Genomic DNA, 15,250 nt, shown 5'->3' on the forward strand with positions numbered 1-15,250 from the left:
AAAGCCCCATACTCACCATTCTTGACGGCAGGGGTGGGGGCAATCCCCACTGCCCTGCACCACATGGGGGGCTGTGCACGAGCCCCAAAGCTCCAAGGTCGCACCAGAAGCAGTGAGTCCTGGGGCTTTTCTCTGTTTTTTTTCCTTAAAGGAGAGGGCCCAGGTGGGACACCTCAGTACTTTAAAGAAACACCCCAGTGCTCACCGGGATGTGTGTGGAGGGGTGATCACTGCTGCCCTTCACTGCCCCACACTGCATGGGGGGCTGTGCACGAGCCTCCCCAACCCCCCCTCACTCCCCCAAGCCCTCCATGGGTGTTCTGCCCAGGTCAGCTCTGGCCTGTTAAGGAAAAAAAAAGGCTGAGAAAATCCCTGGGACTTACCGCTCCTGCAGTGAGTGGCCTTGGAGCTTTAGGAGCTCGGGCAGAGCCCCCCATAGAGTGCAGGGCAGCGGAGGGCAGCGGGGATCGCCCCCTGTCAGCAGGAGTGGTGAGTCCTGGGGTTTCTTGGGGTTTTTTTTCTTAAAGGGCTGGAGCTGGCCTGGGTGGGGCAGCCATGGGGGAGCAAGGGGGGGGATTCGGGGGGCTCGTGTAGAGCCCCCTACACAGCATGGGGTAGTAGGGGGCAGCAGGGATTGTCCTCTGTGCAACAGCACCCAGTGATTTGGGGCTTTTTTTTTTCACAAGTGCCCGGAGCTGGGCCAGCCATTGTCGGGCTGGGAGAGAGGCAGGGGATGGGCCTGGCTTGGCTGATTCAGAGATTCAGCAGCAGCTGAATCTTGGAATCAGATTCAGCCAAATCGAATCCGGACAGTGATTTGAATCACTGAATTGAATAACTGTCCCCTGAATTGGCTGAATCCAAATCCAAAGCGAATACTAGCTGCTTTGCACAGGCCTGCTGCCTACCCTCTCTGCAGACTAGTTCAGTTTCTCGACCTGCTGAGTCCTCAGATGAGAATCCAAACAGGGAGACACTTGTGATGCTGCTTGTGATGTGGACACCTGCTTTTCAGAAATTGTTTGCACTAAGATCGTCAACCCCCAAAGCACTAACAAACAGATAGCTGTTAGGTGCTAACATTTACCAATTTAGTTTTGATTTGCAGTTGGAGGTGAGGAAATCTGAATCTCATTGCCATCCTCCTGATCTCCTGAGCCCTTTAGGTTGCTGAAAAAACCTGAACTGCATTGCCACTGTCTGTGCATGCGACTGTGCACCCTTTATCTATACTTCTTAAACTGACATTTTAGATTAAGGAATAAACATAAACCGCTAAGTCTTACAGAAGATTTCAGTTTTTCATGTAAATCAATTGTATATTACAAAGGATTTTAATACAGCAATGCACAGTACTAACATTTTATGAATTCTGTTTTTAACTACCAACCCCAAACCCTAAAAAAGTGCTGTTTTAGGACAAATATAAAAGCTTTGTATCTTAGCTTCATAATAGCTACATATTTGTTGTATGTGACAACTGCCCCCATACACCTACCATAATGATTATTTTTCTGTCCTCTCTGTAGTATACATGTCTTAATGTAATGAAAACATGACAATATTTTCACTATGTGTAGAAATGGGATCAATACTTCCTTTGCTGCTGTTTATCTTGTTAGCATTTCAGTGTAGGGACTGTCTTTAACTGGATACATGTACAAAAATAATTATGAATAGCTTTTCAGTACTTGGGGTTTAGGTCTGTATGTATGTTACAGGTTTTTCCCTCTTTCTTTCTCTAGTTTGGCAGACATTTTCCCCATCTTCTACTTGAGTTGCAGAAGACAATGATCCCACAGCTGTATAGGGTAGGAACAGCTACACCTGTTACATTTCTGTTAAGTTTCTGTCATCTGGGGGATGTAGGTAGATGATACAAATATGTGCATGTGGTGTCTGTCTTCTTAACACTTTTTACTGGGGTTTTGTCTAGAACAAATCCACCATCTCTTGCAAACAAAAGGATGTCAATCAATCAATGTTTAGAACAGAAGCGATGGCAGATCTAATGTGAATTCTTACCCCTGCATCATTTAAATGAGGGATAGAATAGATCTACCTCAGTAGAGTCTAGCTCAGGATACTGAGGGCAAGTTCTCCATGAGAGGAAGATTTAAGGGAAAGAATTAAATGAACACCCACTTACATTCCCCTCCCCCATTCAGTGTCAGTTTGGTAACTGAAACGCCTTTGCTAAAGACTATAGCTGTTTAAGCTTGACATGCCAATGGCCCCTTCTTTCCCTGTGCTTCATTTTCAGATCACAAAGAGCACATCGCCTATTGTAACCTTTTAGTCTTGTAAAATTGCAACGTCAGTTCCCTAAATATTTCCATAGAGGGCCAATTTTTTTTTAATAATTACACAGGACTTGGGTGTATTTTTAATTTAGTGCATCTAAATCAGCCTGCATCTTGTTGCACACTTGTTCAGTCTGTAGAATTAAAACATAACTTGATACAAACATAAAGAAAAAAAGATTTGAGGATCTGAAAGCAAGTTCCTCTGTGGGAACGTAGAAAACAAGCAGCTGCTTATTTCTCCTCACAAGAATCAATGTGGCAAATATGGGAAAGGAAATGCAGCGATCCCTTGACAGGAACCACACTCTATGAAAAGTGTATGAGACAGAAGCAGCATGGTATTAACTTGGCCTCAAGAATTCTAGCCATGCTTGATTCTGCTTCACACAGACTTTTACTTTGGTGAATGTTTTAAATTCTGTAGACAAGGTTTTTTGGGTAGATGTAATACCTTTTATTAGGTGAAGTAAATAGTTGGACAAATTGTTCTTTGCAAGCTTTCAGACACAAACACCCGTCTTCAGGCTTATAGGGCATTAATACACGTACCTCTGTCTGCTCCGATGTGCCAGAAATCTAGCACATCAGAGCAGACTTGATTAATCAAGTCTGCAGAGCACACCAGCTGACTTGCCCGGTGCTGTGTTGCATGTATTTGCATAAATGACAAAATGCATGTCAGTGTGCAGAAAATGGGCGGCAACACCACCATTTTCTCAGCACTGATGTGCATTTTACCATTTATACAAATGCATAAGATGCAGCACTGGATGCTTTTAAAAGCAGCTGGTGCTGCAGCACATGCATGTGTACAAATGCTTATGGAGAGTCTGCTGGTGAATTGTGTTCTCTCCTGGGTAGAACAGAGGCCAAAATGCAGATTTATGAAAATACAAACGTGTGGCAGTGAGGATCAGAGGGAGGGGTGGAAGACAATATGTGTGAGACAGGTGGGAGGGAAGGGGAGATGTTGAACTGCTGACAAAAAAATGTAGCTGATAAAATGCAGACCGGTTACCTGAGGTTATCAGATGGCAGGCAGTTTATAATGTGCCATAAATCCAATGCCTATATTTAATCCATGATTTTTTGTATCCAGTAGATTTTTGAAGTTAAGCTCATAGGCTTATCTACAAAAGGTGTTTTGTAAATTCCCTTTGAGGATTAAAGGATTAGAACCAACAACCTTAAAATGCTGCAGTTACCCCATCCCTGAGAACTTTTCTGTTGCAGCCAATCAGGGCAGCATTTCAATATACATAATATTAGAGAAAGCCTAAGATCAATTCCAGTGAATGGTAATTTTACTATACTATCTTCCTCTTGTTTGATGTATGCAGTTATTATTTTGGTACTCTAATTTCTTGTTGGCAGTGACTTCAGTGCCTAAATATTTATCAAAGTACACCACTGATTTGGAGACAAAGTCTGTACAAAATACTAAGTACATCTGCTTGGTGAAACACTCTTTGCAGAAGACTGCTTTTTATCAAGCATGATGCTTTGCATTTATTAGAAGATGTACACAAAAATAGGGTTAATAGTATAGATCATGCATGTTACTTTACAACTCAGATCACTTGTTACAAGTTGGAAATAAATGCTCAGTAGACATATGTGAGGATACAATAGTACATACACATACTCTGTTTATGACATACTTTTAGCGTAGGGACAACTCTCAGCAACACAAGCAGAAGTCTATAGTCACTGGAGATGGAAGGATTGTCAAAAAAGGAGAAAACTGTTTTAGTCTCTCACAATATTAAAGTGGCAAAACAGGAAGTACCAGTATGAACTGCCTCTCAAGGATGTGAGGCAAGAACAAGTTAGGTTAGAACTATACCCTGGCAGTATAAAGCATTTACACACAAAATAAACATGCATTGCAGTGCACTGGAGATGAGTAAAGCAGGGGGAACTCCTTGACACAGTGCTTTGTTACTACAGTTCTATAAAGGAAAGTCCAATAGCGTGATATATAGTGCAGTCACAATAAGGCCACAATATTACAATTGACAAGGACCTTAAAATTAAGCGTTCTGTAATAATATAACTTTCTATCATTTATATAGATTTTATACAGTGTACCTGAATTTCATCTCATCATAGTCCTTTTTTCAGAAGTTTAACATATTGCTTAATAACACACTTGAAACAGTTGAAATGAAGCTGGCTCACAGGGGGAAAAACACTAATATTCACTGAATTCTAGACTATATGCACCTGGATGAAACTGATGCACAACTGGCTAATCAGAAAAAAGGCTAGCAAAGGATTTCCTCAAGTTTCGGATAGTTTCAGCTTTTGCTTCATCCTCATTCACAGATGATCGAAAGAAGGATGATTCTGTGAAACTGAAGGCATTTGTCAAAGACTGTGACTTGCTGCAAGATAAAAACATGCAATGTGGTTAGTACAGTCCCACTGTCAACCAGCTTCCATACAATCATGTTGTATATGCATGGAAACTATACAAAAAGGGAAACCTGCATGGGATGAAAACAGTTTTACAAATTTAAACAAAAGTGAACAAGAGGAGAAAATATTAGTCAATAGCATATAGAGCTGCTAGAAAACAGTACATTTCCTTTGTCTTTTAGTTTGAGAAGCAGGCTCCCATGCATATTTTATAGGATAAGTTGTGTAATAACCAAGCTAAGCTCTTTGCTGTTCAAGAATACTAGGGCTCAATTGTTCCTATTGATTAAAACGACTAATGGAGAATTTGGCTTATCAAATCAAATTCAGAGCATAGGAAGCCCAAATCCAGGATGATTACTTAAAGGGGTAGAGTTTTGTTTCTTAGGAGGCAATCTCTTGTTGCCACAAGGATGAAAGGAGGCATGTCAGTCAATCTGAAAACTTGAGTCCTAAAGTTGTAGTATCTGGTGATGACATTAGGTGTTTAACCCTTAACTCTGCTTTTTTGATTTTTAAATTTTTTTAAATGTCTTTGATGATTTTTAAAGAATAATTATCAGCATTGTTGCATTTACTGTAAGCAAGTAGCCTAATTATGCCAAGTTGTCTGTAGTGTTGTCATGTAACCCGGGTATAAATATGTCTCTGTGAATAGAATATGTCCTAGCATAAAGAAGCGTAATGACTAAAAGTTAAAACTGTGTCTAAGCCATAAGTCTTAAGATAATGTTAGAAAGCTAGGTTGAGATAAAAGAAAAAATAACTGAAATGGACATACTGCTGAATTTTTTAGTATGTATGCAAGCAATTGTCCATATTTTAATTAGTAAGGATAACTGGCTTTCTGGGTATTCAGTCAGTCAAGTTCTCTTTATCTTATCACATATTAAACAATTCAACAGAAGATTGCTGTGAGATTTTACTGTATTAAAACAACAACACAGTTTCCTCATTCATGTTGTCTCATACTCTCCAAGTATGAAAGTATGATTTGCAACTCCTCTGCTTCCAAACTACTAGCATACAACAAAGTAGTGCTACAGGCATTTCATGCATTTCATAAATTATAGCTGGGTTAATGAGAAAAGGCCAATAAACAGTTGAGTTTGCACCGGTTAACGGAGGGAGGGAAGCAGCACTTGATTAGTAACACAAAATAAGCAGCCTAATTAAATATTTATTCATAGTTTAATAACCTGTATGCACATGTTAGGCAACAGCATGTGGGTGAATACAAGAGATGCAGATGCAAATACACACAGTGCAGTTAAGCCGAAAGGCAGGAGATTTTACTTGGACACTAAAATATGCAGTGGAATAAATTTGCCTCTTGGTGAAAACTGCAAAAGCTGTTTTTAACCCCAGCAGGAATGCCAAACTAGACCTGGGGTCTGAAATGCTTGCCAATGAACACTGACCTCTCAAAAAGTTTTTATTGGACTAGGGAAAAATGGAAGGAAAAATGAGTCTAGTTAATGTTAAACTGGGAACAGAGATACAAATAAATGGTGGTGGGGAGGGTATCATTCAAATATAATAAAAGTCGTAACACTTCCAGTTGTGTGTCTGTCTGTCCCTAACACTCTGGGCCAACTGTGCATGCACCACCTTATTGACAGATAGACACACAGGCAAGGTGGGGGTGGAGGTGGAAGTGGAGGGGACCAGGGTGTGCTCCACCATGTGGGGAGTGTGGCTGCAGTGCGGCATGGTGTGAGGTTGCAGGGTGCCCCAAGGAGTGGGCATGTGGTGTGTGAGCAACAGCTGCCGGCTGCAGCAGGTGGTTGCAGGGCAGTGTGCACCCTCCACACCTGCTCCCTGCGCAACACCCTGTGGCAGCGTCCCCCACCCCTATGGGGCACAACTGCCAGCTGTGGCCGTGGGGTGTGCTGGGTGGGTGGGGGCAGGGTGCCGCACAACGTGCCGGGGACGGGAAGGGGAGGCATATCGTGGTGGCCTGCTGCCGCTGCCAGAAGGGCTGGTGGGGACTGGGGCTGAGGCTTTGCCAGGCTGATCCTGGCAGGAGGAGTGAGGGCCTGTGCTCAGGATGGGCCAGGCTGTGGTGCCATGGGAGCCCAGTGGCTCCTCCAGGGCCAGAGGCAGGTGGCTCCCGCCACTGTGTGCACCACGGGGGAGCCAGGGGAGGGGGACCCATGCTGCCCCCTGTACTCCCTGATGTCCTGGCCCTGCAGAAGCCACCAGGCTCTGATGGCCCCACAACCCAGCCTGGCTGAGGCCCCAGTTACGGTGAATTTGGCCCTGGCCGGGTTGGGCCATGGGGCACTCGGAGCCTGGTCGCTGTTCCAGAGGCAGTGCTGGGGAGCCCAGGGGGGCACGTGGCCCCCCAGTCTGTGCATGGGGCAGGGGCAGCTGCAACTACAGCTTCCGCTCTGCTCCCCTCCTCGCTGCCCCTGCTTTGACAGTGACGTGGTCGTGGGGCAGGCCAGGCTGGGCAGCAAAGCACATTTGTGTGGTGTGGGGGTGGTGTGTGACTATAGCTGGGTGTGTGTGGCATGCAGCAGGTTGGTGGGTGTGTATGGTGTGCGTGTGTGTGTGGGGGGGGTGGCATGTGGCTGGGTGGGAGGGTGGCATATGGTTAGGGGTGTGTGTGTGTGTGGCATGTGGCTGGGTGGGTGGTGTGTGGCTGGGTAGGTGTGTGTCGCACATGGCTGAGTGGATGTGTGTGTGGTATGTGAGTGGGTGGGTGTGTGTGGCTGGGTGTGTGTGGGTGTGTGGCATGTGGGTGGCATGTGGCTGAGTGGTGTGTGGCTGGGTGTGTGCATGGCATGTGGCTGGGTGGGTGTGGTCATGCATGGCTGAGTGGGGCTGTGTGTGTAGCTTGTGGGTGGCATGTGGCTGGGTGGGTAGGTGTGTGCTACTCGGTGGGTGTGGCATGTGGGTCTGTGTGGCAGGTGGGTGGGTGGCTGGGTGTGTGGTGTGTGGCTGGGTGTGTGCATGGCATGTGGCTGGGGTGTGTGGTGTGTGGCTCCATGTGTGTGTGTAATGCATGACTATGTGTATGTGTATGTGTGGCATGTGGCCCGGTGGGTGGATGTGGCTGCTTGTTTGGGTGTGTGACATGTGGGCAGCATGTGGCTGGGTGGGTGGTGTGTGTGGCATGTGGTTTGGTTTGGTGTGTGGCTGGGTGGTTGGCTGGTATGTGGCTGTGTGTGTGTGTGCGTGTGTTGTGTGTGGCTGGGTGGGTGTGTGGCGTGTCGCTTTGTGGGTAGCTGTGTGTGGCTGTGTGTGTGTGAGGTGTTGGGGGGCACACGGGGCTCAACACAGAGTGTGGGGTGGGGGCCATTGTGCATGGCCAGACATGGAGTGGCAGCAGTGTGAGGCGGTGGGTGGTGGCGCGCTGTCCCTGCTGGCCGCCCATCATTCTTGACAGGCACTTTGTTAGTGTATAAAATAACTATTTTTAAAAATGTCATTAGCAGCACCTCATTAAAGTTTCAGACTGTTTTTTTAATCATCTGTCATGGCTAAAGAAAGCATCTTCCATTAACAAGTGTGTATGTAAAGAATGGATTAATTTATCTTAGAGGGAGGACAACAGGAATGTGAAATCCAGTAGTCCAGATTGCAGCCACATTTGACCCCTTCTGGACATGAGTGTCCATTTGAGCCTCATTCTTTGAATGGCACTAATCAGATCCCCATCATAGTCTGTCTGTAGGTGTACAGGGGGCAATTGGTTCACATTTTAGCTTTAATAGTTTAGTAGGGGAAAAAAAAGAATTGGTAACTCATGTGGATTTAAAATCTATTTTGTTTCTTTGTTTTTTGAACATAGGGCATACATTTTAAAGGGGGTGGGGGGAGCTACTGTTCAGGAGTGCACATCACCTATTATGATTTAACTGCTAGGTCTGTCTTATCCTCTAGTGATGCAGGTTAGATAACAAAATCACTGGATGAAGCAGAGTCAAAGTTGGAGCAGTTTTGCTACACATAAAGAATGATGCAGGCATAATAGTTACACTGTAAGATTTGGAGAACTTTGAATTGATTCGGACCTTTACATTGGTCCCCTGATTTAATTCAGATTCAGGAATTTGGTCACTGAATTGGGCCAAATCTCCTCCAAATGGAATCACCACCTGAAGCTTCTCACAGCCCTAGTGTACAGTGCTACATTGGAGAAGTCTCCAGTGCTGAAGCCTGGAACCATGTGCAACTGATCCCACCTAGTCAGCGTCCAGTCAGTGACTGGTGGTGGGGAGGGGTCCCTCCATGGCCGATCACACCGACTGGGGTGGGAGTCCCCTCTGGCTGATCGCACTCCCCTGGAAGCGGCCACTTCCGGGAGTGCTGCAGTTGCTTCATTTGGTGCTCACACTCCCTAGTCAGTGCTTAGAGAGGTGATATTGGCACTCTCCCCTGCCCCCCCTGCCCATTGCCTAAGCAGGGATCACAGCCTGACAGGGGGTGCACCAGTGCTCTCGGGGGTGCATGTGCACCCCTGTTCACCCCCTACATGTTGCCATGGCCTGGAACCCAAGGGTTCTTTTCTGTTGTATACATTTAGTTGAACAAGCATTTCCACTTCCACTACTGTATACAATAGAGATGGTGTGCATGAATTACTGGTACTGTTCATTCAAGCATCAATGTGTCACTGAAAAGCAGCATTCCACAGAAACCCATCCTAAGTATTACTGAGTGCATTTGCTTAGATTATTTTTCAGTTAGGTCTTTTGAAACTGGAATCCGTTGTGTGAGTGACTTCAAGGTTAAAAGTTTAAACAGATAAGACTTCCCTCTTTTCTGTACAGCCTGTCAGCGCACCCAGATCATGAGTCAATGACATTTAAGGAGGAAAAAAAGAAATGAAAGGGATGATGCATTTTCAAAGTAAACATGGTTTGGGCAGAAAATTTGCAACTATTATAGGAAATTTTGCTTTTACAGCACCTAGCACGTTCTCTGAATAGGGACAAGTACAGAATTGTGTTGTTTGCGTGTGTGGGGGGGTTATACCTTCTATACACTTGTGCACCTTTCTGTTACATATGAAGTTAGTACTCAAGCCACTGTAATGGAGACACAGTCAAATTCCACAATGAGGAGGGGAAAAGAAATAACAAACATCTTACTTAAGTTGTGGATGAGACTGAGGCTTCTGCTGTGGAGCAGGCTGTGGCTCTGGTTCCTTTTCCATTGATAATCCGGCACTGGAAGGACCTGGAGCCTTGGCACGGGGTTGTTGAGTTGTAGGTCCAGGTGGACGCTGTGGCTGGGAAGTTGAGGGCTTTGCTGACTGCCCCGAGGGGAACATGCGCTGTGGTTGCAATGGCTCCTGGCTTTGTGATTGCATTCCTTGGGGTTGCACTGGGCCCCCTAGGTTCAGTACAAGAAAAACTTCATAATGTGACAGTTTCAAAGAGCTCAGTAATAATCTGTCAAGTGTTGAGGCAATGTTTTGTTAATATGAACTACCAACTTAGTTTAGTCGATACTATTAAATACAATCAGTACATTAATAGCTTACTTATGGCTCTTCTCAATTCTTCTTAAAATAACTATGAAATATGAGGGGCCAAAGTTATTCCACATGTATCTCCACTGGGATATCTTTGGTGAGAGATTTACAAACAGAAGGCCAAGCCAACATTATATTACCTCAACTGAAGCATCTACTGCTTTTTATGTTGTTACTGCAATACTGTTTATCCAGACTTTTAAATGATCTCCACCTTTATTCACTTTCCTTTTATCTTAACTTGTGTAGCAGTAAAACTACTTTAAAATGACACTAGTTCTTTATAACGACAGTAGTTGGGAGACTTTAAAATAATTTGGTAGCTTATTTGACCAGTTAAGAACACAAAACATATGATATTCACTACTAATGCTTAATTACCCAAGAGAATGAGTTAATGATTTTCCACAGTCTACAAGATATTCGGACATATAAAATAGCATTGGAAAAAAATTGAGAACAGTACATGCAGCAGAAACCTAAGTTGTGAAATCCATGACTGAACTGATCAGCATGCTTCTGTGGAGATGCTTCCTGACAGAAAATGTCCTCAGTGGGTGCTTCTCCACATGTAGTGGCATGTGGTTGCCACAGCAAAAACAGTAGTGGCACAAATTTGTGCTGCTGCTTTTTGTTGCTGCGCACATGCCTGTATGTGGAGCTGGTGCAGGGCAAATTGCCCCGGGTGGGGTTAGGGAAGGCTGGAGCCAGCACCTATGCTGCTAATTATAGCAATGAGTTCTGCCATCTAAAGGTAAAGACCTATTGTGTTGGGGAGTGGAACTTCATCATTTATTAACTTTAATGATGTTTGTAAGAAATGCTCAAAGGTGGTAACACTTTCTTGCAACACTTTAACAATATTAATTCGCTTATTAGCCTCCCTTTACTCAGTACTGAAAAAAAAGTTTTCCCCCCACTTGTATATAGAGGCTTATAAGGCCAGAAAATTTACACTGAAGACAGATGTAACTTTCTTTTATTGCACATTAAGCTGTACAAGATATATCACATAAGAGATACTGCTGTCACACTTCCAGCATTTACTCACTTTCTTGCATCTGGATTGTACAAAAAAGCAACAATCATGAAAGAAACTTTTACCAAAAGAACCAAAAGCAAAACCAAACATTAATCCTACACTGTAAAACATCTGTTCCCTGTTATCCACAATATTGCACCTAAGCATGCTTACATGCAGAGAGACATTTTGGCTTGCTTCTTGTCTGTGATATTTAGTAATGTTGTATGCCCTTTTAAGTCCTTTACAATCAACAAGCTGGAATCCTATCTCAAATGCAAATCTCTTATTTGCACACACAGCTCACAAACGTCACATGAAAAGCACTTGTGAATACTCACACTACTACATGCAAAAAAACACTAACTGCTTTAAATAAAAAGCATTCACCAGATTCATTTTGTCACCCAAGGGCAGTATACTTGATTCACAACTATATGATATCTTGGAGGTAAGTATTTGTGAATCTGATCTGGAGTGGTCTCTTTCTCCACACACAATGTAAATAGCCAACGACATCATCAGAGATATTACAGATCCAGAAAAACATTGATTACTAAAGCAAAATTTTCACGTAATTTACTGAGAGGCAGTAAACCATAGCACTTGCCACTAACATTTATATAGCTAAAAATGCATATTGAAATTGTCACCCACCAGCCTGCTTTTACAATAAAAAAGTGCACAATGCTGAATTTCATTGTTTTTTTCCCCTAGTGTTTGTAGGGAAAATAAAAGTAGAACATAATTTTGTTTTAAAGGAAAACAATATTGTTTGTATTATGGTAGTAACAACTATTTGCCTTTGTATAGATTCTAAATGACAAAATAAAGGTTGGTTTACAACTAAGTTTTACAGTATGTTAGATTAGTGCAGCTTGTGTTCCTAGGCTAGAATTCTCATAACAGTTTAACCGCCTGCCTGAATATTGCATGTGATATCAAGAAGTGAATTGAATAAGTGAGAGTCAAAAGCAGTTATGGCTATTGAAAGTCTGGGAGTAGTCAGACATGTTGGGTCTTTTTTTGCATGTTGAGTTATGAGTCAAGATTTTATAAGCCCTATCATGTGATTCATCCTGGAATAGAATATTTTAATGCATAGCCTGACATTTTGGGGCTAGAATACTAGTGCTGCGATGATAAAGTAAATCACTTGTATGTTTTTGTCTTATTAATGAGCCAGATCCTTAAGCTAGTTGAACCGACATAGCCTACAGCAGCGGAGGCCTTGATATTTAGAAAACAAGATTTTACAAGGGGCTTAAACTTTTTAAAACGCTTCCTATAACACTTTGAGATAGGTTTAACTTTTTTGGTAGGTAAAAATTTGGGGGGAAACATTTGCCTTTGTTTTTATAGAAATTGTACATGGCTAATTCAGAGTGGCAGTAAAGAAACATTAAATATGCTGTTTCTGAAGATATTGCACATAAATGGCCCATTTACATAGCTTTCTAGGTAATAATTTAATGCAGAATTACTAAAAATATGAATACCAGTATGTAAAATATAGGTTATTTAAATGTTTCTGGGAAAACCGTCTTGTATCTTATGGAGTCACAGAAACACTAGAGTTCTACTACTCTTATCTATAAGTAAAACTCAAATATTAACAAACTTTATAAAATTATAAAAAAAAAGCGCCTCATTCAACAAATACTAAATTAGATCTTTTAAAATATCTGAATCAGCTGTCTATGCTAGTCATGCATACACACACACACACACACACACACACACACACACACAAATAAAAATTACGAATATCGCACACGCATACTCACGGAGTTAAGCAAAAGTATTTAAATCTGAATCTTATTTGTGTTTTACCTCACAATATATAATACTTAAAAAATACTGTCTAACCATCCATAATATACAGTCTCACTGGACTCTGTAGAGGCACAATTTTTTTTACACTGTTGACAACAGCCCTGAAATCACAAGTTATACAGAGAAACGTAGGTAAGCATTACAAGCACAGACATGAACAGGTAAACAACCAGACAGTATAGTTGACACTGCATAGAAAAAAACACAGTCCAGGTCAGCACTGAAACAATGCAAAAACTGCACAAAAACTGGTATGTTTGCTTTTAAGGTTGTTTTTTTTTTTTTTGGCTTTAACCCCTGCTTTTATTTTCAATTATCTAAGTAGCCTGGACTTGTTTTGGTCCTACTGCAACGCCATTACAGTCGAGAATGTACTGTAAACAACCTTGAGGTGGTGGTCGCTGAGGTGGGAGTTTGTTTGGCTCTGGCTCCTTAAGTGGTCCACTCTGGAAGATAAATGCAAAAACAGAAGAGAGTGAAAATTAGAGTGGCATGGTTACAATAACAACTCTGCTTGTGTTTCCATTTGTTTGCAGCTTACCACACACCTTTAGAAGTTTATTTAGGTAACATGTAACAGTCTAGTGTAGAAACTACTTGCTACAGTGTGTGTACCATGGCATACAAGAGCTCTGAGACATTTTCAAAAAATGGTTTTCCTTTTCAGCCTGCAGCCATTATGATCTATCTAATATGGGCAGGGTCTCTTTACTTCTAAAGGATGAGGGCTCTCCAGTATCTCACTTCTGCTGCTTTCTCTGTGATTCTGTGCAGGAAGCCAGTGGCATGGATTGAGGAGTGGAGGGGGGAAGGGAAGGGCGTTGCTTTCTTTTGTAACTGGGGGTGCTGAGCTTCTTCCTTGGATCTCTCGAGTATATTTTAACCACATTTGCTGTGACACGGCGTTAGCAGGGCCCTTGTTGCCCTGCTTTACCTGTGGCAGGTTTACGGTTTCTTGGTGTTTTCAAGGCAAACTTCTTTGTACTCGTGTGACAAGGTTGCTTGTGTAGTTTTAGGAATATCTAAGACACATACAGGATGGGTTGGATAGGGGTGATCCTGCCTTGAACAGGGGGTTGGACTAGGTGTCCTCCTGAGGGTCCTTCTGGACCTACTTTTCTATAGTTCTACAGTTCCTTTCAGGTCTTTCTCTTCTGACTTCTGTTATCTTGAACAACATTTCTGTGTCACTGACTGTCCCCTTTTCAATGTATAAAATAAAACATTTGAGTTTCTGCTTGCAGCTCAGGGACAATTGGAAACACAGCAAAGCAGAATCTGTGTGGGTGCTAGTTTCACTTTGATTCTCAGGCTGAACATGGAAAAGGAAATGAATTACTCTGGCTTAGCTGTTTTGCTGAGCAAAATTAAAGGAGGAAGCAAAACCACAGATAAGAATGAAAATCATTTAAATTACTTCATGCTACCCTGTGTGATGTGCTATTAGAAACATGTCCTACTTAACTGTCCAAAATAGATTATTTTCAATATATACTTCTTTGGAAGAAGCAATAGGCTTGAACCAAAACTTTCTGGCAGCATTAAGACCCAGACTTCAGCTTTGTCTTAGGCTCATCATTATTATTTTTTAAGTGTAATATATTAAATTATTGGACAAAGTAGCTCATGTTTTTTTAATAAAAAATCCAGAAATTGAATTTCCATTTGTCAAGAAGGAGAAAACCCAGAATCTATTAAATGGTGAATATAAAATGAATTAATATGTGGGGGGGAGGGGGTTTGGGGGGTGGGTTCTTGCAAAACTCACTGTTTTTAGACAGATTCGTGCTTCATCTTAACACTGAAGAAATAAATCTTATGTCTAATGATTAAAGTTCCTATGCAGGAATCTAGAATTGTAATTTTTGTGTGTTGCAATGCAACAGCCTAAGCAGCTGTGTGAAATTGTTTTATGTCTACTTTACCTGCATAAATAAAAGACAATGTGACAGGTCCAACACAGCACAGAGAGGAGGGGCACACTGAAGTGCTCTGGGTTAGAATACAAGGCAGTCAAGGGGAAAGAGACTTAACGGTAGGGGTCTACTACCCAACCAAGGGGAAGAGCTAGACCAGGAATTCTTAAGTCAGCTCATGGATAGGTTAAAGGACATGGTCATCATGGGTGACCTGAAGTTTCCAGACATCCGCTGGGAAGAGCAGTCAGCCAGGTCTGAC

The 15,250-nt window shown here is 42.6% G+C and overlaps 1 protein-coding gene across 1 annotated transcript in view; it reads right to left on the minus strand.

The window, feature by feature from the left end:
- Positions 1-3,786: 3,786 nt before the first annotated feature.
- The window catches only part of SYN2 (synapsin II), a 306,075-nt gene continuing 294,611 nt past the window's right edge, over positions 3,787-15,250 (minus strand). Inside the window, exons 11-13 of the mRNA XM_019537021.1 lie at positions 13,458-13,518; positions 9,830-10,073; positions 3,787-4,693 (exon numbers count right to left, since the gene is read on the minus strand). Coding sequence (XP_019392566.1) covers positions 4,558-4,693; positions 9,830-10,073; positions 13,458-13,518 — 441 coding nt within the window. The 3' untranslated portion in view covers positions 3,787-4,557. The remainder of the gene's footprint in view (positions 4,694-9,829; positions 10,074-13,457; positions 13,519-15,250) is intronic.

This window comes from Crocodylus porosus, unplaced genomic scaffold, assembly GCF_001723895.1.
Source record: "Crocodylus porosus isolate Cpor-Errol unplaced genomic scaffold, CroPor_comp1, whole genome shotgun sequence".
NCBI classification, from domain to species: Eukaryota; Metazoa; Chordata; order Crocodylia; family Crocodylidae; genus Crocodylus; species Crocodylus porosus.